Source organism: Anolis sagrei, chromosome 4 (genome assembly GCF_037176765.1).
Source record: "Anolis sagrei isolate rAnoSag1 chromosome 4, rAnoSag1.mat, whole genome shotgun sequence".
Taxonomy (NCBI): domain Eukaryota; kingdom Metazoa; phylum Chordata; class Lepidosauria; order Squamata; family Dactyloidae; genus Anolis; species Anolis sagrei.
Window position 1 is genome coordinate 237,725,674 of NC_090024.1, and position 22,608 is coordinate 237,748,281.

At 45.0% G+C, this 22,608-nt stretch overlaps 1 protein-coding gene across 1 annotated transcript; it reads left to right on the forward strand.

Moving 5' to 3' along the window:
- The first annotated feature begins 641 nt into the window (after positions 1 to 641).
- SOX18 (SRY-box transcription factor 18) lies at positions 642 to 18,738 on the forward strand. The gene is made up of 2 exons (XM_060771921.2): positions 642 to 1,343; positions 11,938 to 18,738. Exons 1-2 carry the CDS (start codon positions 872 to 874, stop codon positions 12,813 to 12,815), a joined length of 1,350 nt encoding a protein of 449 aa, XP_060627904.2. The 5' UTR covers positions 642 to 871; the 3' UTR covers positions 12,816 to 18,738.
- The last annotated feature ends 3,870 nt before the right edge of the window (positions 18,739 to 22,608 follow it).

Genomic DNA, 22,608 nt, shown 5'->3' on the forward strand with positions numbered 1-22,608 from the left:
AAATCTGAAACATTTCGGGGGGGGGGGGTTGAACCCCTAACCCCTCCCCCCCTCTCGCTACAGGTCTGCTTTCAAATCATTTCAGACTTAGGTTGACCCTGAGCGAGGGCCAGGAAAATGACCTTGGAGGGCCTTATCCAGCCCCTGGGCCTTAATTTGAGGACTCCTGCTCTAGAACATGGCCACATAGCCCGAAAAAACCTACAACAACCCAATTATAATAATTTTATGGCTGGGAGTCACCACAACTTGAGGAACTGTATTAAGGGGTCGCAACATCAGGAAGTTTGAGAACCACTGACCTAGGTCATGTCTCCTCTCAGCCTTCTCTTCTTCAGGCTAAACATGCCCAGCTCTTTAAGCCGCTCCTCATAGGGCTTGTTCTCCAGACCCTTAAGTGATCATCCGTGTGGATGCGGTTCTGTTTTGCAGGTTGCCAAGTATTGGGAATTGGTTCTTCGAGGGGCAGAGAAGCCCTTCTTCCGACGAGGGTGGGTTTAGGAAGAGAAGCGGCGCCCAGAGGCGGGAGGGTGGTCCAAACGGAGCCTTCTCCTCCCTCCCTTCCGAAGGGCCCTCCCCCTTTTCCCTGTCGCCTCCCGACGGGGCCAGAGCCTTTATAATGCCTCCCTTTCGAGGGGCGCCTCCTTTCCGCACCCAGTTCTTCCTCTCGGGCGGGAGGCTTGACTCCTTCCTTGTGCCGCTCCATCCTTGAGCAAACCACCGCCTTCCTTCCTCCCTTCCCTCGCTTTTGGGAGCCTTCGTGGGGGCTACACAAGCACAGCCTCCCTTTCCCCGCGAGTCTTCCTCCTTTTCCTTGCAGGGAAACTCCTCGGCTCGCCTCGCGTGAACCCCAAAGCCCCGTCCAGCTGGAATGAATATATCTGAGCCTCTTTTTTGCCGAGAGGAACGATCCCAAGCCCGAGGCGACTTTTCATGGGGAGCCGTCGCGGCAGCAGCAGCAGCAGCAGCTCCGCCTCCTCCTCCGTCTGCACCGGCGCCACCCTCCGCGTCTGATCCGGGACACGCGTCTTTCCCTCGAGGGGCGCCGGACCCGGCCTCTCCTTCCAGCCGGAGCCAGAGCCAGAGCCCCGACCCGGGATTCGGATACCGAGCCGGAGCAGAGAGCCGCTCGCCCAGCCCCGACCGGGACCACCCCCAGCATCAGCAGCAGGGCTATGGCTTCCGCAGGAGCGCCGACGGCAAAGGCAACGGAGGGCCCGGCGGAGAGGATTCCCGCATCCGGCGCCCCATGAACGCCTTCATGGTCTGGGCCAAGGACGAGAGGAAGCGCCTGGCCCAGCAGAACCCCGACCTCCACAACGCCGTCCTCAGCAAGATGCTCGGTAAGGGGATGGGGGGCTGGGAGGGGGGCCTGATCCCTGCCCGGGGGGGGGGGGGGCGTCCTGGGCCCCTGCCCAAAGGATCACCTTGAGCTCACCTTCAGCTCAGCATCCTTTCTTGACCCAGGAGTCGGAAAGCCTCCCCAATGACCCCCCACATGGGTGGCCCTCTGCTTTACTGATGCACACACACACAGAATAGCCCACTGGCTGAGAGGAGAACAACTTTGGGTTGTTGTAGGTTTTTCCGGGCTATATGTCCATGTTCTAGAGGCATTCTCTCCTGACGTTTCGCCTGCATCTATGGCAAGCATCCTCACAGGTAGTGAGGTCTGTTGGAAATAGGAAAATGGGTTTATATATCTGTGGCATGACCAGGGTGGGACAAAGGACTTATGTCTGCTGGAGCTAGGTGTGAATGTTTCAACAGACCACCTTGAGAAATGCCTCTAGAACAGCGGTTCTCAACCTGGGGTCCCCTGATGTTTTTGGCCTACAACTCCCAGAAATCCCAGCTAGTTTACCAGCTGTTAGGATTTCTGGGAGTTGTAGGCCAAAAACATCTGGGGACCCCAGGTTGAGAACCACTGCTCTAGAACGTGGCCATATAGCCCGGAAAAACCTACAACAACCCAGTGATTCCGGCCATGAAAGCCTTCAACAATACAGGGAACACCTTTGCTTACTCCAGAATGGGTTTACACTGCTAGCATCACCAGAAGTCTTGACTATCTGGTGATACTAGACCACCACAGGGCTACCCTTCACTGAGAATATGGAGACAAGGTGGGTCAAGCCAAAGCCATCCCATGCGCTCAGCCCAGGGCACACAGGAGGGCCATGTAAGATGCCACAGCAGGCCTGTTTGCTCAGGCCCAAAGTCAGGGGACAGTTCACTTTTTGTGTGTGTCAGGAGAGACTTGAGAAACTGCAAGTCACTTCTGGAGTGGTGGCGCAGTGGGTTAAACCCCTGTGCCGGCAGGACTGAAGACTGACAGGTCACAGGTTCGAATCCGGGGAGAGGCGGATAAGCTCCGTCTATCAGCTCCAGCTCCTCATACAGGGACACGAGAGAAGCCTCCCACAAGGATGATAAAAACATCAAAATCATCCAGGCATTCCCTGGGCAACGTCCTTGCAGACAGCCAATTCTCTCACACCAGGTCGCTCCTGACACGACAAAAAAAAAAAAAGAACCCAAAAAACCAACTTCTGGAGTGTTTTGGACTTCAACTCCCACAATTCCTGGCCTCAGGCCCATTCCTGCACTTTCCCCCGTCCTAAACGGAGGAATTATTATTATTCCCTCCCCAGCAGCTGCTCATCACAGAATTAGAGAATCTAAGACATGAAAAGAACTGGCAGGACCATCTATCTATATATTACAATATAATGGTATAGTACAATATAGTAATATGTGATACTGATATTGTACTATGCTAATAATATAATATATTGAGACAGGAAAGCTTAGAGAAGACAATTACGCTGGGGAAAATGGAAGGAAAAAGAAAGAGGGGTCGACCAAGGGCAAGATGGATGGATGGCATCCTTGAAGTAACTGGATTGACTTTGAAGGAGCTGGGGGTGGTGACGGCTGACAGGGAGCTCTGGCGTGGGCTGGTCCATGAGGTCACAAAGAGTCGGAAACAACTGAACAAATGAACAACAATGTGTATATATAACTTGTAAGCCGTTCTGAGTCCCCTTCGGGGTGAGAAGGGTGGCATATAAATATCGTAAATAAATCAATAAATAAATCTAGTGTAGGCATGGGCCAGCTTGGGCCCTCCAGATGTTTTGGACTGCAACTCCCACAATTTCTGGCCTCAGGCCTTTTCCTTTTTCCCTTCAACTGCTCATCACAGAATCAGAGACTCTTAAGAGTTGGAAATGGCTGCCAGACCATCTAGTGTAGGCATGGGCCAACTTTGGCCCTCCAGGTGTTTTGGACTTCAACTCCCACAATTCTGGAATTGTGGGAGTTGAAAGTCCAAAACACGTGGAGGGCCAAAGTTGGCCCATGCCTGATCTAGTCCAACCTTTCTGACACACATGAACAGAAAAGGGCAGCGCTTCTAAAAGATGCATAGTTCCCAATCTCTGTTTGAAGCACTCAGAGGAGCTATGTGTAGGTTTTTTGTACCTTACCACATACATTTCCTAGGGTTTTCCTTGGCAAGGAATACTCAGAGGTGGTTTTGCCATTTCCTTCCTCTAAAAATATATCCCACCGCACCTGGTATTCATTGGTGGTCTCACATCCAAAAAGGGATGACCCTTCTTAGATTCCAAGATTTGACAGAATCTGGCGCCTTCTCTGTATTTATCCTCTTAATCAGTGGTTTCCAACCTGTGGCCCGTGGGCCACCAGTAGTCTGCAAGAACGAAAACATGGTCCGCAGCCTCACCATTACAACACCATTGCATTGAAACCCTCTTATAGTGCCAAGGCCATGGAGATGTTGGGAGGGGAGAGGCTTGACTACCCACAAAATAATACTACTACCACATCAGCTTTAGATTATTAAATACTGGAATGCATATGTTCTGTACCAGAAACTAGAACTGATGTGATCTATCCAACGCAATGTTCTGAATCAGCACCCCCAAATAACCAAATGGAATCTAAGGTTGATCAAAAACTGATGCGTAACCTTTTTTGGTACTAATGTTGGTCAAAAAAGGTTGGGAACCACTGCTCTAAATTATCAAACCCAAAGAAATATTACCATTGAGTCATCTCAGGACTCATAAAGGCGTTCTCTCTCTCTCCTTTGTGCATTTACTTTTTAGTAGATAACATTGTAGAGTTGGAAGGGACTCCATGGTCCATTTAGCTATACAGAAATACCCAATTATAGGACGCCCAAGACATGCTCATCCAATCTGGACCCCTATCACGAACACCTGCAGGTCATTTCTGAGTCTACATTCTGCTTTATTAGTGTTCGGTTTCAGATATAAGGGAAGGGAGGAATTAATCTGTAGTACACAAAATTAGTAACAACTTGCCTGTCAATTCTGAGCCTTCTCCCACACCAAAAAGGCACTTCCAGGGTCCCTTTACACACTCAATTCTTCTTTACTTCTCTTCCCTTTCTACTACAGTATGCAAATGTGTCGGCAGCTTTCCCTCACAAAGTATTTGTTGACATTTGTGCTGTGGAACTCATGGCCACAAGGCTGAGATCCTCCATCAGAGTCATGTGGCATAAATTCTGTCTTCAGAGTTATGTATTAGTCTACATCAGTGGTTCCCAACCTGTGGTCCGTCGACCACCAGTGGTCCACAAGAACTAAAACATGGTCCATAGCCTTACCATTACTACACCTTTGCAACAAGAGCCACTGGTCTCGCAAAACCTGCTTATAGTGCCAAGGCTTATTAAATCTGGTTTTCTGTGGGCAAACAGATGGCAACTACTGGATAGCATATGTTCTGTATCAGAAACTAGAGCTGATATGGTCTATCCAATGCAATTATCTGAATCAGCACCCCAAATAACCAAACCAAATCTAAAGTTGACCAAAAATGATTCATAATCGTTTTGGTACTGATGTTGGAAAGTGGTCCCTGGTCAAAAAAATATATATTGGGAATCACTGTCCTACACCAAAAATACAGTTCCAGGGTCCCTGCGCACACCCATTTCTTCTTTACTTCTCTTGCTTCTTTCTAAAGTATGTGAACATGTGGGTAGCTTTCCCCCACAAAGCATTTGTTGATGTTTATGCTGTGGAACTCATGACCTCAAGGCTGAGATTCTCCATCGGAGTCATGTAGTATATATTTTGCCTGCAGAGTTATGGATTGATGTAGATAAACATTTGTGCCAACTGGCAACAGAAGCACAATTAAATGTGCCACTCAAGGCACATCTGCATCCACGCACAAGGCACTACATGGGCATCTTGCCTCCCACAACCTGGACTGGAATGTATACCTTCTGTAGGGAAACATATCTATATATATAAACATTAATGTTCATTTGTGGGATTATTTATTATTTATTATTTATTTATTTCTTGCATTTATTGACCGCCCCTCTCAGCCCGAGGGCGATTAACATAACTCAAAAACCACTGGGTGAATTGACACCAAATTTGGACACAATACACCTGTCAGTCCAACAAGTGATCATCACTCAAAAAACACAGCAAAGAGACTTAAAAAGCCAAAATATAAGAAATACATTACAATGCATGCACAAAACCACATATATATAGATATTCACATTTATACACACGTAAAACACATATACACAGACGGCCACAGCAACGCATGGCAGGGGATGGCTTGTGTGTGCATAAGAAATCAACAACATTGCAGGAATTGAGAGCAGCATTTCAGAGCAAACTCCCTCTATAACTTTTGCAGAGAAAGAACCATGTTAGTCCGAAGTGGAATGAAAAGTTTAAAAAAGGAAGTCGATGCAGCAGGAGGAAACTCTGAATTCAGTAGCATCTTTTAAGTGGTCACATTTATATTTTAGTACACACTCTTTGGGAAGTTTCGCCTGTTTCCTCAGATGCAGCAAACTTAAAAATTGGGTTTGTTTTTAATGTTGCATAAATTCATGGAGGATAGGAGTGTCAACAAAAGCAATGGAGTAAAAGAGTCTAGGGCAGGCATGGGCAAACTTGGACCCTCCAGGTGTTTTGGAATTCAACTCCCACAATTCCTATCAGCCTATGAGCTGTTTTGGGCTCCAACTCCCACAATTTCTGGCCTCAGGCCCTTTCCTTTTTCCTCTCAGCCACTTAAGCCTGAGGCTGTTAGGAATTATGGAAGTCCAAAACACCAAGGATGTTTTAAATGATCAGCGGTTCAAATCCAAGGAGTGGGGTGAACTCCCACTGTTAGCCCCAGCTTCTGCCAACCTAGCAGTTTGAAAAACTGCAAATGTGAGTAAATCAATAGGTACGACTTCTGCAGGAAGGTAACAGCTGGCCACATGACCTTGGAGGCATCTATGGACAATGCCGGTTCTTCGGCTTAGAAATGGAAATGAGCACCAATCCCCAGCGTCGGACTTGACTAGACTTAATGTTTACCTTTTAAATAATCCTAAAGGCATCCCACTCCAACTGGTGTTAGAAGCTAAGCACGGACGGCTCTGATTAGTATTTGGATAGGAAACAGTCAGTGAATGCCAGGTACTCTAAGCTATATTTCAGAGGAAGGAATGGGCAAAACCACCCTTCCTTGCTTAAGAGTACCTAATGAAATCCATGGGTTCACCATAAATCAACAGGCGAAGACAAGGAAGGGATTTTTTATTAAATGAAATTTACTTTCCAGCCAAATGCAAGAGTTTCATTTCAATTGGACTGAATGAAATAGTGCCATTGAAAAGAGAAACGTTAGGAAATCGTACAATGTCATGCTGGTTGAAAATGGTTCGAAACACAAAATACTCCATGATCAGAGAATGGTCCCAAATAGATTTTTCATGCCTTTTGTGGTGTTCTTCCAGCTTTAAGCTAATGTTGACAATGGAGCTGAAAACCAAGTGGAGAAGATTTGAACCTAGATTAATGAACAAGAAGCACAGAATAATAATATGTGGGTCTTCTTCTAACCAAATCCTTAACTTTTATGTTACTCAATGCAGAAACGTAAGAAGTGTAGGAATTTGTACTCACAGAATCTAGTAGCTCTTTCCCTCTAGAAATCCACAATCCTCCAATTGAACCCTAAGGAAATACTATGGTTTACAGCAGGCATGGGCAAACATCAGCTCTCCAGGTGTTTTGGACTTCAACTCCCACAATTCCTAACAGCTTAAGTGGCTGAGAGGGAAAAGGAAGGGGCCTGAGGCTGTTAGGAATTGTGGGAGTTGAAGTCCAAAACACCTGGAGGGCCAAAGTTTGCCCATGCCTGGTTTAGAGACATTATCTTTTGGCAAGAGTACCTCTGCATCTACTCCTTTTTTGACCCTATTCCCTTTTTGTGATTTTGATGCTACCGTACTATTCAGAGATCTTGTGGAAGTTTCTTTTCTTCCGACAAACTGCCGGTAGCCATGTCAGTGAGGGAATTCCAGTTTATGTTATCCCAAATGTAACTTTTCCATGCCTTTAGATCAGCGTTTCTCAACTTGGGAGTCGGGACCCTTAAGAGGGGTTGCGAGGGGTGTCAAGAGGTCATCAAAGACAATCAGAAAACACATTATTTTCTGCTGGTCATGGAGGTTCTGTGTGGGAAGTAATGATACAAAAGGTTTGCTACAGTAGATCCTCTTTCACTCATACTCAGCCCCCCCCCCCCAATCAAACTCAGCCCCCCCCCCCCCCCCCCCGGAAACAAAGTCCTGGCTACGGGCCTGGCTTATTGAGTATTTGTGCCAAGTTCAGTCCCGATTCATCATTGTTTGAGTCCTGAGTAGTCTCTGGATGTAGGTGAACTACAACTCCAAAACTCAAGGTCAATGCCCACCAAACCCTTCCAGTATTTTCTGTTGGTCGTGGGAGTTCTGTGTGCCAAGTTTGGTTCAATTCCATTGGTGGAGTTCAGAGTGCTCTTTGATTGTAGGTGAATTATAAATCCCAGCAACTACAACTCCCAAATGACAAAATCAACCCACCCACCTCCCCAATCCTCCCAGTATTCAAATTTGGGTGTATTGGACATTTGTGCCAAATTTGGTCTAGTGAATGAAATACCTCCTGCATATCAAATATTTACATAACAATTCATAACAATAGTAAAATTACAGTCGTGAAGTAGCAACAAAAATCATTTTATGGTTGGGGGTCACCACAACTTGAGGTATTAAGGGGTTGTGGCATTTGGAAGGTGGAGAAACACTGCCTTAGATGTATTAGATGACATATCAGGGTCCCACCATGATACCTTTGAGGCTAACATATTTACTGTGGCATAAGATCTCCTATTGGGAAAGCATTGTTCCCCTTGCTTCTCAGCGTTGTTGTGCGTCTCCAAGTTGTTTCTAATTTACAGCCACTCTTAAATCAGTGTTTTCTTGGCATGAGCGAGTCAAGGCAGATTTATGGTGACCTTATGCTATCGGGTGCCCCTGGGAGGCCCATCAACACAACATAAGTGTGATAGTGCTTTAGTTGGATTAGTTTGCATTTTATTAAAGCCATCTTGAGTCCCAGAACGAGAGACAAGAAGGCAGATTATTATATCTCAGTTTCACCAGGTGTTCCCAGGTGTTACTGATAGGAGTTTGGGACCATAACAGTTTAGATTCTGCCCAAGATTCTAGGAATGGTCCGATAATGTAATCATGTCCCAAATAGCGTCACTTTTTTATCCTGATCTCATCTATGGCAACTTCATTTAGATGTTTTGCCAATACATTTGGAACTTGACCAACAAAACTATCATTGTATTGTCGAAGGCTTTTATGGCCGGAATCACTGGGTTGTTGTAGGTTTTCCGGGCTATATGGCCATGTTCTAGAGGCATTTTCTCCTGATGTTTCGCCTGCATCTATGGCAAGCATCCTCAGAGGTAGTGAGGTCTGTTGGAAGTAGGAAAATGGGTTTATATATCTGTGGAAAGACAAAGGACTTTTGTCTGCTTGCGCTAGGCACTTCCAAGCATTTAATGGCTTGGAAGTGCCTGGGGGAATCTTTCTTTGAGAGGTGATTTCCACAGATATATAAACCCATTTTCCTAGTTCCAACAGACCTCACTACCTCTGAGGATGCTTGCCATAGATGCAGGCAAAACGTCAGGAGAAAATGCCTCTAGAACATGGCCATATAGCCCGGAAAACCTACAACAACCCAAAACTATAATTGTTTTCTTTCCCCAAAGTCAACGAATCTCAGTTTTTTGTAGGCCTTGATGTTATATCACCCCCCCCCCCTTTGATCTTCCATTGCTACATCTATAAGTCACTTGTGTACACTTGACAGTTTTATTCTGCATTTGTTTCTTCTGTTAATAAATGCTGCCATGTCAATTTCAACTGTATTCCACATGTGTCTCTATGGCTGGATCTACACTGCCATGTAATCCAGTTCAAACCCGATAATCTGGATTCAGAAACTGGATTATATGTCAGTGTAGATGGGGTCTAATGCTGGACTTTCTACATTACTTAACTTACTTAGGTGATTCCTCGTAGCCTGAGGATGATGGTCCTCCAAGTGTATTGTCTTGGCGGTGGGTTCGTAGGCATCTGTGGAGCCCTCTTCTTGATCCACATGTACTTCCACAGTAAGGACAAGTTGCCAACTATTGGGGACCAGGATCGCAATAGTTGACAACCTGCAAAACAGAAGGCGCATCCACACGGATGATCACTTACTGTAGATGGAAGGCAGCTGGAGAATTTGGTTGCTGTGAGTTTTCTACACTCAAAAGCAGAGAAATTCCAGACAAGAAACAATTAGGGTCAGCTAATCACCTCCCAACAAAGGATTCCCCCAGGCAGGAAGCAGCCAGACCTTGAAACTGCAAGTCTATTAAATGCTAATCAAGGTGGCCAATTGCAGCAATCTTACTTACTAAAGCTATCCCTCGTAGCCCGAGGATTATGGCCCTCCAAGTATAGTGCCTTGGTGGTGGATGCGTAGGTGACTGTGGAGCCTATTCCTAACCCACATATTCTTCCACAGGGAGGGCATCAGTTTCCAGGTGGAAGATGGTCCCAGTCAGGGTTGGCTTGACATGCCTTCCTCTTGGCATGTTTCTCTTTTTCACCCTCCATTAGTGCCTCTTCGAATTCTGCAGCACTGCTGGTCACAGCTGACCTCCAGTTAGAACGCTCAAGGGTGTTCTAACTGACCTCCAGTTAGAATGCTCAACTGGGAAGCCAGGCTTCCCAGTTCTCAGTGTCTATGCCAATTTTTTTAAGGCTGAGTGTAAGCTCATCTTTAAATCTTTTTTCTTGTCCATCAACATTACGTTTTCCATTCTTTAGTTAGGAGTATAGTCGCAATTAACACATAAAACCAAAGACGTGGCATATATATCTAAGTCCAATCTCCTACCTGAGCAGGAAATAATGTGCCCCCTTTGAATGTGCCCTTTTTTGGCAGCTCTTCAGATGAGTATTCCATGCCTAAGAAAATGTGTAGTTTGTTGGCGTTCCTTCATAGAGAAGGCTAAAGATCTTGTAAAACTACAACTCCCAGGATTCCATAGCATTGAGCTGTTAAAGTGGCATCAAGCAGCATTAATTCTATAGTGTGCATGTAACCTGAGTATTATTCATATGGGAGATTTGTAAAGTGCATGTGCATTTTTGCTGATGTAGGTATCACCTTTGGGCTTAAGCACAAAGAAAGGAAATGGAAAAACACAGACCAACCCAGCTCTAATTTAAGAGTTGCTTACAGGGAAAAAATCCCCTTCTCTGTCTGTTATTTGTTGTCTCAAGACTCATTTCCACGTTCCACTTTGATAGATGCTTTCACAGACCCTAGCGAAGTTTGCCTTCACCGAGTTTCAAAGCGGATATTGGCACACTCCTATGATTTGAAACATGTCCAGATGGCATCTCATCGTGTTCAGGAAATTTTCCACAAAGCAAGTGGCCCTTGGAGGCAGTGAGTCACTCTATGGAAGGGTTTGAACCTTTGCAGGATGGATTGCAACTTTAGCCGTGGCGTCATCCACTAACCCTTGGTCTAACTCCATGGTGATTGTGTGAAACGATCATCCTCCAAAGCTTGAGTCAAAGGAAGGAGGTTCGAAAGAGACATTTGCAATTCTTGAACTTTCTTCTGATGTGGATTGGGTTGGAAGGAGGAAGAAAGAGCCATTCATGAATGAATGCAGGTTGACACCTGTTTTCCTCAATCTAGATCACGCATGGGCAAATTTGGGCCCTCCAGGTGTTTTGGACTCTAACACAATTCCTAACAGCCTCCAGGTGTTTTGGACTCTAACTCCCACAATTCCTAACAGCCTACAGGCTGTTAGGAATTGTGGGAGTTGGAGTCCAAAACACCTGGAGGGCCCAAATTGGCCCATGCCTGATCTAGACACAAGACTCCTGTTGATGCAGACTAGAATCACATTGAGTTGTTGAAGGCTTTCATGGCTGGAATCACTGGGTTGCTGTGAGTTTTACGAGCTGTCTAGCCATGTCCCAGAAGCATTCTCTCCTGACGTTTCACCTGCATCTATGGCAGGCATACTCAGAGGCTGTGAGGTCTGTTGGAAACTAGGCAAGTGGGGTTTATATATCTGTGGAATGTCCAGATATATAAAGAAAAAAACCCCTTCTTTGTTTGAGGAAAGTGTGAATGTTGCAGTTGGTCACCTTGATTAGCATTGAATGGCCTTGCAGCTTCCAAGCCTGGCTGCTTTCTGCCTCGGGGATCCTTTGTTGGGAGGTGTTAGCTGGCCCTGATTGTTTCATGTCAGGAATTCCCCTGTTGTTTAATTGTTTCTCTTTATTTACTGTCCTGATTTTATTTTATTGCATTGCAATAAATTGGTTTTTTCCCCTTCCACTTATGACTTATGTTGAGCTTCTGATCTACTCCTGCTATAAGTTCCTGACACCTTCCACTTCACACTCCTGACTTATGTTGAGCTTCTGATCTACTCCTGCTATAAGTTCCTGACCTGTGTTTTTTTCTCTCTTTTGGGGTGACCTCCCAGGCCAGTCGTGGAAAGCCCTCAGTGCCAACGACAAGCGGCCCTTCGTTGAAGAGGCGGAGAGGTTGAGGATCCAGCACCTGCAAGACCACCCCAACTACAAGTACCGCCCCAGACGGAAGAAGCAAGCCAAGAAGATCAAGCGCATGGAGCCCAACATCCTTCTCCACAACCTCTCCCAGCCTTGCAACGGTGATGGCTTTGGGATGAACCCCCGTTCCGCTGGAGGTATCGGCCACCCAGCCCACTCCCAGCCTCCTCCACTCAACCACTTCCGGGAACTCCGCTCGGTGGGCTCCGACATGGAGAACTATGGCCTCCCGACGCCGGAGATGTCCCCCTTGGATGTCCTGGAGCAGACCGAACCGGCCTTTTTCCCTCCTCACATGCAAGACGACTGCAACGTGATGCCCTTCCGTGGCTATCACCACCACCCACCACCTCCTCCTCAGATGGAGTTTTCACCCGAAAAAACCCTGGGGAGGAACCTGTCGATGGGCTACCCTTCAAACACCTCGGCACACCTGGCTGAGGCCATGAGGACTTCCCACCCTTCTGGTATGTACTACAACCAGATCTGTGCTGGAGCCACTAACGGGCTTTCTGCTCACTTGGGCCAACTCTCCCCACCTCCTGAATCTCACCCTCTGGATGGTGGGGAGCACATGAATCCCACCGAGCTTTGGACCGAAGTGGACCGCAACGAGTTCGACCAGTATTTGAATATGAGCAGGACTCGTCCCGACCCGCCGGGGTTCGCCTACCATGTATCCATGTCCAAATTAACTCCTCGGAGCCTCTCCTGTGAGGAGAGCAGTTTGATATCGGCCTTGTCTGATGCCAGCAGCGCCGTTTACTATAGCACCTGTATTACTGGGTAGGGGGCTACGCCTTCGGGTTACGTGTTCACCTGGGGGAGAGGTTTCAGGATACTTTACAAGCTGGACCTGGTTCATTAGTCATTTCCTCATGCCAAGGAACCCTGGGGAGAGATCAGGGGGTCTACAACGCAACAACTAGCATTATTCTTTAAATCCAATTCCCAGGATTCTTTGTCTGAAGCCATGACCATTATATATATGTATATTCAGTATAAGCTTGGAGTATACATGTTTCCTTATGAGCCAGTAGCAAGGAAGGCATGGGTACAGATGCTAATTTGGGTTGCCAGATCTCAATCCTGTCCGAAGCTTCAATAGAGAGGGATTCAAAATCTCAATTTTTCATGAGGGACAGAGTCACTTGCCAACCTCCAATTGGGCAGCCAACAGTGAAGTTTGCTTCACATTGCAAAGATTAATTGGCTTGAACTGAATTTTGTATTGTCCAAATTTCCAACCAGAAAAATAGGTTCTCTGCATGCATATTTGAACGACAAGCTGCGCACAATAGTGGTTGTATGTCATACATAAAGCCATCGCTAGACCCTCTTTCTAAGTTGCTAATAGGTTCTCTGCATTCATATTTGAATGACAAGCTGTGGACAATAGTGGTTGCACATAACGCTTAAAACCATCACTAGGTCTTCTTGCTAAGTTTCAGGCTTTGGTCCAGAAATTTCAAGGCCAGGTATGATCCTTAATGCCTGGTCATATTGGCTCATATTGGGTCTGCAGGTGCATCTACACTGTAGAATCATAGAATAATAGAGTTGGAAGAGGCCATATGGACCATCTAGTCTAATCCCCTGTCATTCAGGAAAAGCACAAACAAAGCATCCCTGATATATGTCCATCCAGTCTCTGTTTAAAAGTTTTCAAGGAAGGAGCTTCCACCAGACTCTGTGATAGAGTTCCACTGTTGAACAGCTCATATGGTCAGGAACTTCTTCCTATTGTTCAGGTGGAATCTCCTTTCCTGTCATTTGAACCCATTGCTCCAAGTCCTAGTTTCCAGGGCAGCAGAAAACAAGCCTGCTCCATCTTCCTTATGATACCCTTTCACATATTTATACATGGCTATCATGCCTCCACTCAATCTTCTCTTCTGCAGGCTAAACAGACTCAGTTCTTTAAGATGCTCCTCAGAGGGATTCATGGTCTTCAGACCTTTGATCATTTTAGTTGCCTTCCTCTGAACACCTTCCAATTTGTCAATATCTCTTTTGAACTGTGAGGCCCAAAATTGGGCACAGTATTCCAAGTGAGGTCTAACCAAAGCAGAATTCAAGGACGCAATGACTTCCCTTGATCTAGACACTAGACTCCTTTTGATGCGTAATGAATGTGCATATATCAATCCAATTTACCTAGTTTCCAACAGACCTCACAACCTCTGAAGGTGCCTGCCATAGATGCAGGTGAAACATCAGGAGAGAATGCTTCTAGAACATGGCCATATAGCCTGAAAAACCTACAACAACCCAGAATGAATGTGGTTTGACACTACTTTTAACCATCAGGTCTCCAGGCTATGGAATCCTGGTTGTGAAGGTGAAACATCAGCACTCTTTCACTGAGAAGGCTAAATACCTTGCCAAACTCATATGATTCTATAGGCTTTGAACCATGGCAGTTTTAGAGGTGTCAAACTGCAATCATTCTACAGTGTAGATGCACCCTTAGTATACACTTAAAGAGTTTTAAGCGTAAACCTTTAAGTGCAAAGCTTAACCAATATGCTTGCAGAAACAAGCATCATGCTCCCGAGATGTACAAACTTCTGTGACAAAATTCAACACTTGGAAAAAACTACTGGGACTTGTAATACATTTTCCAAGGTCTGACAAGAGTGTGGCACATGCCGTTGAACAGATCCAAAAGCACCTTTGCTTCCCTACTCTTTATGTTCAGCTGTGGATGCTATGACAAGTTCTACATGTAGTAGTGGGGATGAACACATCACATGGGTCAAACAGAGCCTGATGCTCAATGCTCATGGACAGGCAAGATGACACACTCTGCCACAACCCCTTTGTGCCCCAAATGCCTTCCTGTGCGCCATGCCTCCAAACCTCCTCCCCTTCTCTGTGAACACTGACCTAGGCCGTATCTACACTGTTGAATTAATGCAGTTTAACACCACTTTACTCCCATGGTTTAGTACTAAAGAATCCTGGTAGTTGTAGTTTGGCAAGGCCTTGGAAAACTACATCTCTCTGGATTTCGTAGCATTGAGCCACGGCAGCTAAAGTGATGCCAAACTGCATTAATTCAGCAGTGTAGATGCACCCCTATTTAGATCTCATTAAATGCATTGCTTTTTTTAAAAAATGGAAAAAAATAACGCTGAACCACTGATATACTGTATTGCTATGTAGCATGAAGATATGGACTGTTCCGAAGCAGAAAGAAACTGCGTTTATAGGTTGCAGATGGCACCTTTCCTGAACTTTTGGTGGGTATGTAGAGGAGGGGATTCTGGCAAATGCATTTTCCCTTCTCCATTCAATACTCTGATATAAACACCTTCCAAGGAGATGGAAGTGTGTTCATTCTCTTCCCAAACTCACAATATCAGTTTCTTTGGCTACAGCACTGGGGAAACTGGGGCAATAGGTTTTGATGTTTTGCATCCAAGAAAAGGATTTATCTGAAACGTCTAGAAGTGAGGCTTCTGATCGGTCCAAAAGCTATGGACGACAAAACTTATGGATTAGAAAAGCACCCAAATCCTGAATATATCAGTTTAGTATGCTCAGTCTACAACTCAAATCTTGCTTGTCTGAAGGGTCCAAGGGTTGTCATCCAGAGAAGAAGAATGCATTGATGGGAGTGGATATGGAGACCACAGTCAATCCTCCACATTTGCAAGTTTGGCTTTTGCAGATTTAATTAAAATGTTTTTGCTAGGAAGCTCTACCTCTAATGCAATTTTATAGTAAACTTTTACTCGAGTTGTGCTAGAGGTTCCTAAAGAGGTGTTTTCTCAGGTAAAAAGGGCAATTTTAATTCCCTTTTTCCACATTTGTGGGGTTGTGTGCCTCTGACCTCAGCAAATGTAGTGGGCTGACTGTATCTGTAAACAATTAGCACAGGTTGTGATTACGGGAACCTAGGGAAAGTAGCATCCCCAAGGAATCTTGGCTGAATAGAGACAATGTACAATTAAGGAAAAGCAAGTCTTCAAAAAGACTGTGCATTTTGCAAGAGGGTCTTTTAAGGCTTGCATTCCTCTCCCTGGGTTCCTCACAACCTCCGAGGATGCAGTCCATAGATGCAATCGAAACATCAGGAGAGAATGCTTCTGGAACATGGCCATACAGCCATGTTCCAGAAGTATTTACAACAACTCAGTGATTCCAGCCATGAAAGCGTTCAACAATACATCTCCCTGGGTTGTTATTCTTTTTACTGACCTTTCACGTCCCCTATATACTCATGTATAAGTCTAACCCAAAAAACCTAGGTCAACTTACCCTAGGTAAGTGTGAGTGTTCTGCCTTAAATCTTATAAAAAAAGATCCCTAGTTCTGAGTTGCAAATGCTTTCTGCTCTCCAAAAATTTACTCTCAGCTTATCCACAGGTCACATCAAAATCATAATTTTAGCCCCTGGTGGAACAATAGGTTAAACCCTTGTGTCAGCAGGTGCAATGACTGAAAGGTCAGCGGTTTGAATCCGGAGAGCAGGGTGATCTCTCAGCTCCAGCTTCTCATCCGGGGGCATGAGAGAAGCCTACTACAGAATGCAGATGGCCAATTCTCTCATACCAGAAACAACTTGAAGTTTCTCAAGTTGCTCCTGACACAAAAAACAAGTCCCCAAATCTGCTTTCTGCTCTCCAAGAATTGACTCTCAGCTTATCCACAGGTTGTGACAAAATCATAATTTTAGCCCCAAAACCCGTCCTTGACTTATTCATGAGGTTAACTTGGAACCAAACCCCAATGGAAACCAAGGAACCATATCGTGAGATATTTTGGGGATGGGATCCAAATCTAACCATGGCATTTGTTTATGGCTCATAGACAGACCCTCTGCGGTGCAATTGGGTTAAACCCTTGTGCCTGCAGGACTGCTGATCGGGGAGCAGGGTGAGCTCCCATCTGTCAGCTCCAACTTTTCATGCAGGGACATGAGAGAAGCCTCCCAAAGGATAGTAAAACATCCGGGCGTCCCCTGGGCAACGTCTTGCAGATGGTCAATTCTCTCGCACCAGAAGCGACTTGCAGTTTCTCAAGTCGCTCCTGACACTAAAAAAAAGCCCCGAGACCTGCCCTTGACTTCTACATGAGGTTCACTTGGACATGAGTATATAGGGTACTTCAGTGAGATTTAGGAAACCTTCCTTGTATTTGTCTCTCATTGCTTTGTGCCAACAAAGGCTAGCCATACCCCAAACTCAAGAAAGCCTGCTTAGGATTCAGATATTAACCCATTGCATGGGCTTTGATGTTATGTGTAGAAGGCTTCCTAAATCCCAGAGCAAAATCAGCAAAATTGCACAGAGGTAAACCCATACTTTGCAGCCTCGTAGATACATGCATTGCTGTGTATTTTGGAACTGTCTTATCAATAAGCATCTAGTTCAGTGGTTCCCAACCTTTTATTGACCAGGGACCACTTTCCAACATTAGTACCAAAAGGGTTACGAATCAGTTTTGGTCAACGTTAGATTCGGTTTGGGTATTTGGGGTGCTGGTTTGTGAGACCAGTTGCTCTTGTTGCAATGGCGTAGTAATGGTGAGGCCGCAGATGAAATTTTAGCTCTTGCAGACTGCTGGTGGTCCATGGACCACAGGTTGGGAACCAGTGATCTAGTCCAATGTTCTCCCAGTAGCAGTTTTCCAAGATATCAAGAGGGGCTTCCAAAGAGCAAAACCTCCCTTTTGAATCTTGTGCCAGGGAGACCCAAAGGAAAACCTTCTGTACGCAAAACTGAGTTGTAGACAGTTTTTGATGGGTGGAGATGTCCCAGCCTTAACACATTCATCAAGATCAGTGCCAAAGCCATCAAAAGGGATGTTTTCCACATTCGCGCTGCAGGGCTCCATCAGAAACAAACAAGAAAGCATCCAAAAAAACCTGGAAATCACTCTGCCGCAGTGACTGTTAAGGGACCGAGAAATCTCTCGCTGACATATCTTCCCCTGTTATCAAGAATATTATCTTTCATTTGAACCATAGGACTCTATTTTTATTAAGCTTTTTTTATTAAAAAGGAAAGTATCTTATCTGTTTATCTTATCTACAAATAATATTTAATTTGTTTTATACTATCCATTCCTGTAACTCCTTTTTGGTAAGAAATCGAAGGATATCTGTGCTGTTGAAAGGATTTATGTAGCAAGGATGGACTGAAGTATCATGAACGGAGAGATGGGCAGTTTGGTGTAAAATCACATGGAACGATCTGTTGGAATTTGCAAATAATTGAGAATTTTGCTTGGCATGGAGAGCAAGGATGGGTCCCAATCCTGTGCATAAGTGGCACCTTTGCAAGAGCCACGCTAAAGCCTGCATCCCACTGAATTGGGCCCTAAGTTCCAAACTGGTAATTTACGAACAACATCTTTTCCTAATTCCTTGACTCTCATGAGCTTGTTACACGAACACATGTTTCTCCCCCAAATAAATGTTGCCCCCAACTGTTTCCAGATTTCTTTCTGGCAGCCGATGCCTGTTTGGACTTTGCATCGGTTTCAAGGGAACACCTCCCACTAAGTACATGGAGGGCAGTTTGAGAGCGAGGCGAATAGGAAAGATATGAAAGAACGGGTGAGATCACCACTCAGGATGGCCGGTGGCAATCTCCGTGCCTGTTTTTCGCTGTCGTACGCTATCAGCGTGTTTTGATGCATGTGCCATCTGTTCTCAGATTTGAAAAACTCAGTCCTCTAATAAAACTCCACGATATCCTTTTCTTGACATGTCTGTGTGTGGTTTTTTCCCCCCTTCTGGGTTTGTTAACACAACTGCATGCAAGACTCAATTCTGTCAAACATACATACACACACGGTGGTGCAGTGGGATAAAGCACTGAACTGTTAAACTTGCTGACTGAAAGATCGAATCCAGGGAGCAGAATGAGCTCTTGCTGTTAGCCCCAGCTTCTGCCAGCCTAGAATCATAGAATCAAAGAGTTGGAAGAGACCTCATGGGCCATCCAGTCCAACCCCCTGCCAAGAAGCAGGAATATTGCATTCAAATCACCCCTGACAGATGGCCATCCAGCCTCTGTTTAAAAGCTTCCAAAGAAGGAGCCTCCACCACACTCCGGGGCAGAGAGTTCCACTGCTGAACGGCTCTCACAGTCAGGAAGTTCTTCCTAATGTTCAGATGGAATCTCCTTTCTTGTAGTTTGAAGCCATTGTTCCACGTCCTAGTCTCCAGGGAAGCAGAAAACAAGCTTGCTCCCTCCTCCCTGTGGCTTCCTCTCACATATTTATACATGGCTATCATATCTCCTCTCAGCCTTCTCTTCTTCACGCTAAACATGCCCAGCTCCTTAAGCTGCTCCTCATAGGGCTTGTTCTCCAGACCCTTGATCATTTTAGTCACCTTCCTCTGGGCACATTCCACCTTGTCAAGACATGCAAATGTGAGTAGATCAATAGGTACTGCTTCTGTGGGAAGGTAACAGAGCTCCATGCAGTCATACTGGTCACATGACCTTGGAGTTGTCTACGGACAACGCCGGCTCTTTGGCTTGGAAATGGAGATGAGCACCAACTAACCCTCAGAGTCAGACACAACTGCGCTTAATGTCAAGGGAAAACCTTTACCCCCTCCCTCCCTCTCTCTCTCTCTCTCTCTCTATATATATATATATCTATTTATCTACACACACACACAATCCTTATTCCTTCACAGAGATTCTGGGTTACTTGGGGTCTAGAGAGATTTGACATAACGCAATAAAGCCTCTTTGGATCCATTGCTTTATGAGACAAATACAGCTTCTCCCATGTGTTCCCCTGCTTTGTTTACAGCTGAACACACAGCGCAGTGACGTCAAATGCCTTGGGTTTCAGCCAGGTCCTTCCTCCCCTCACCCCATCCTAAGCATTGTTGTGTTGGTTCAACTTGCTGGCTGAAGACTGCCTTTTGTTATGTTGCTGGTACAGCAGAGGATGTATATCCTTTGTTTCCATCACAGTTTTTGCTGCTGAAAATTTCAGAATCTTCTTAAAAAGCAAGATTGTTTTGTCTTCTATGCACTAATGTTCATTTTTGCAAATATGGTATAAGAAGAAAGGTGTTTTCAAAAACACATGCCCTTGAACTACAGTAGAGTCTTGCTTATCCGCCATTCGCTTATCCAACATTTTTATCTGACACTCTTATGCCAAAAGAAGCCACCTATCTGCAGAGTCCCTGAAACTTAGGACTACAACAAACATTCAATGCAAAGCAAACAAAATTGGAGCTCCTTGTACAGTTGTACCTGCACACTCTGTATTATTCGACATTTTTGTTTAACCAATGGTCTATTGGCCCATTTATGTCAGATAAGCGAGACTCTACTATACCTGGATTTGGAAAAGAGGACCCCAATGTACCATCTCTCCTTCCATTTTTTACAATGCTTTTAACATGTCTCAGTTGCTTACACTTTACTCCATTGTCTCATAGAATCAGAGCTGGAAGAAAGCACATGGGCCAGCAAGTCTGACACTGCCATGCAGGAAAAGCACAATCAAAGCACCCCCGACAGATGGCCATCAAGCCTCTGTTCAAAGGCCTCCAAGAAAGGAGCCTCCACTGGACTCCAAGGCAGAGTTCCGCCGTTGAACAGCTCTTCTTCCAATCAGGAATTTCTTCCTAATGTTCAAGCGGAATCTCCTTTCCTGTCATTTGAATCCATTGCTCCAAGTCGTAGTTTCCAAGGCAGCAGAAAACAGGCCCGAAGTCTTGGATTATTTCTGTTGCTGCAAACCAGCAGTTGTTCTCAGTTAACCTGTTCTTCAACAACATTATTTAGAAACATCAGTTTATAAGATAAAACAACAAAAATCACAGCCAGCCCTGCCAAGCTCACAGAAGCTGAAGTGTACATACATATATACATGGGAAAGAAGGAGTAATACAAATACAATATACTCTAATGGGGCTTAGGTGGTACCAGGAAAATGTAGTTTCTGGATGCCTGAGAGTCATTATTAAATATAGGCCTAACTGATACCATGCCCCATACTATGCCATACCATATACTCTGCATTTATTTATTTATCAGAAGCGAATTGGGAGTACAGTTATAATGTATTTAAAAACACAAACAAAGTGTGTGTTTTTGGCATTATACTAAATGCTCTTAGACCAGTAGCTGGCTATTTGGAGTGCCTCTGGTTTTGCTATAAGAAGGTCCTCCATTGTGCATTTGGCAGGGCTTAGACTGAATTGTAATAGGTGGTCTGTAGTTTGGTCTTCACCATACTTGCATATCATGGACTCCACTTTATAGCCCAATTTCTGAAGATTGGGTCTACACCTTCATGGTCCCAGAGCGCAGTCTGTTCAGTGGCCTCCAAGTTACCCAGTCTTCTGTGTGCCCAGGAGAAAGTTTCTCATCCAGTATCAGCCACTGATTGAAGTTCTGGGTTTTAGCCTGCCACTTTTGAACTCTTTCTTGCTGAGGTGTTTCTGCGAGTATCTCTGTAGATCTTAGGAAGCTATTTCTTGATTTAAGGCAGTGGTTCTCAACCTGGGGTTCCCAGATGTTTTTGGCCTACAACTCCCAAAAATCCCAGGCAGTTTACCAGCTGTTAGGATTTCTGGGAGTTGAATGCCAAAAACATCTGGGGACCCCAGGTTGAGAACCACTGATTTAAGGTGTTGGCTTGCTAGCTCATATCTGAACAGAGGTTGTACTTTGCACTGTCTTGGTATTAATATCGAAATACAGTAGTTAAAACAAAGAGAAATGAAGATAACATTTAATGTAACACATATTTATTATAAAAAACAGTTTTTGTGATTTTATTTAAATTTTTATTATTTTTTTCACATTTTTGCTGGTTGCTTCAGATCTAGTTAACCAAGAGTCTACTGTATAATATTATGCAAGACAATTATAAGGATTTTTTTCCAGATAGAAATAAAAAATTCAGTATAAAATGAAGCAAACAGACAAACATATCAAGGTAAGTAAAGGTAAAGATTTTCCCCAAACATTAAGTCCAGTCGTGTCCAACTCTAGGGATTGGTGCGCATACCTATTTCTAAGCCAAAGAGTTGGCATTGTCCGTAGATACCTCCAAGGTCATGTGGCCCGCATGACTGCATGGATTACTGTTACCTTCCCACTGGAGCGGTACCTATTGATCTACTCACACTTGCATGTTTTTGAACTGCTAGGTTGGAAGAAACTGAGGCTAACAGCGGGAGCTCACTCTACTCCCTGGATTCGAACTGGCAAGCTTTAGGTCAACAAGTTCAGCAACTCAGCGTTTTAACACACTACACCACTGGGGTCTCCAAATATATCAAAACTAATATCAAAACATAAACATTAAAGGACACAAGCATAATGGCATTCCCAGTAGGCTTAAGCAAAAGCAAACTGAAGCAGCTTCTTCTAGCTTGTGAATTTGCATTCCTTGTCACCATGTCTAGACCACATTGTGATATTGCCAGCCTGGCATTGTGGCTTGAATAAGGTAAAGGTAAAGATTTTCCCCCGACATTCAGTCTAGTCGTGACTGTCTCTGGGGGTTGGTGCTCATCTCTATTTCTAAGCCGAAGAGCCGGCGCTGTCCGTAGACACCTCCAAGGTTGTGTGTGTGTGTGTGTG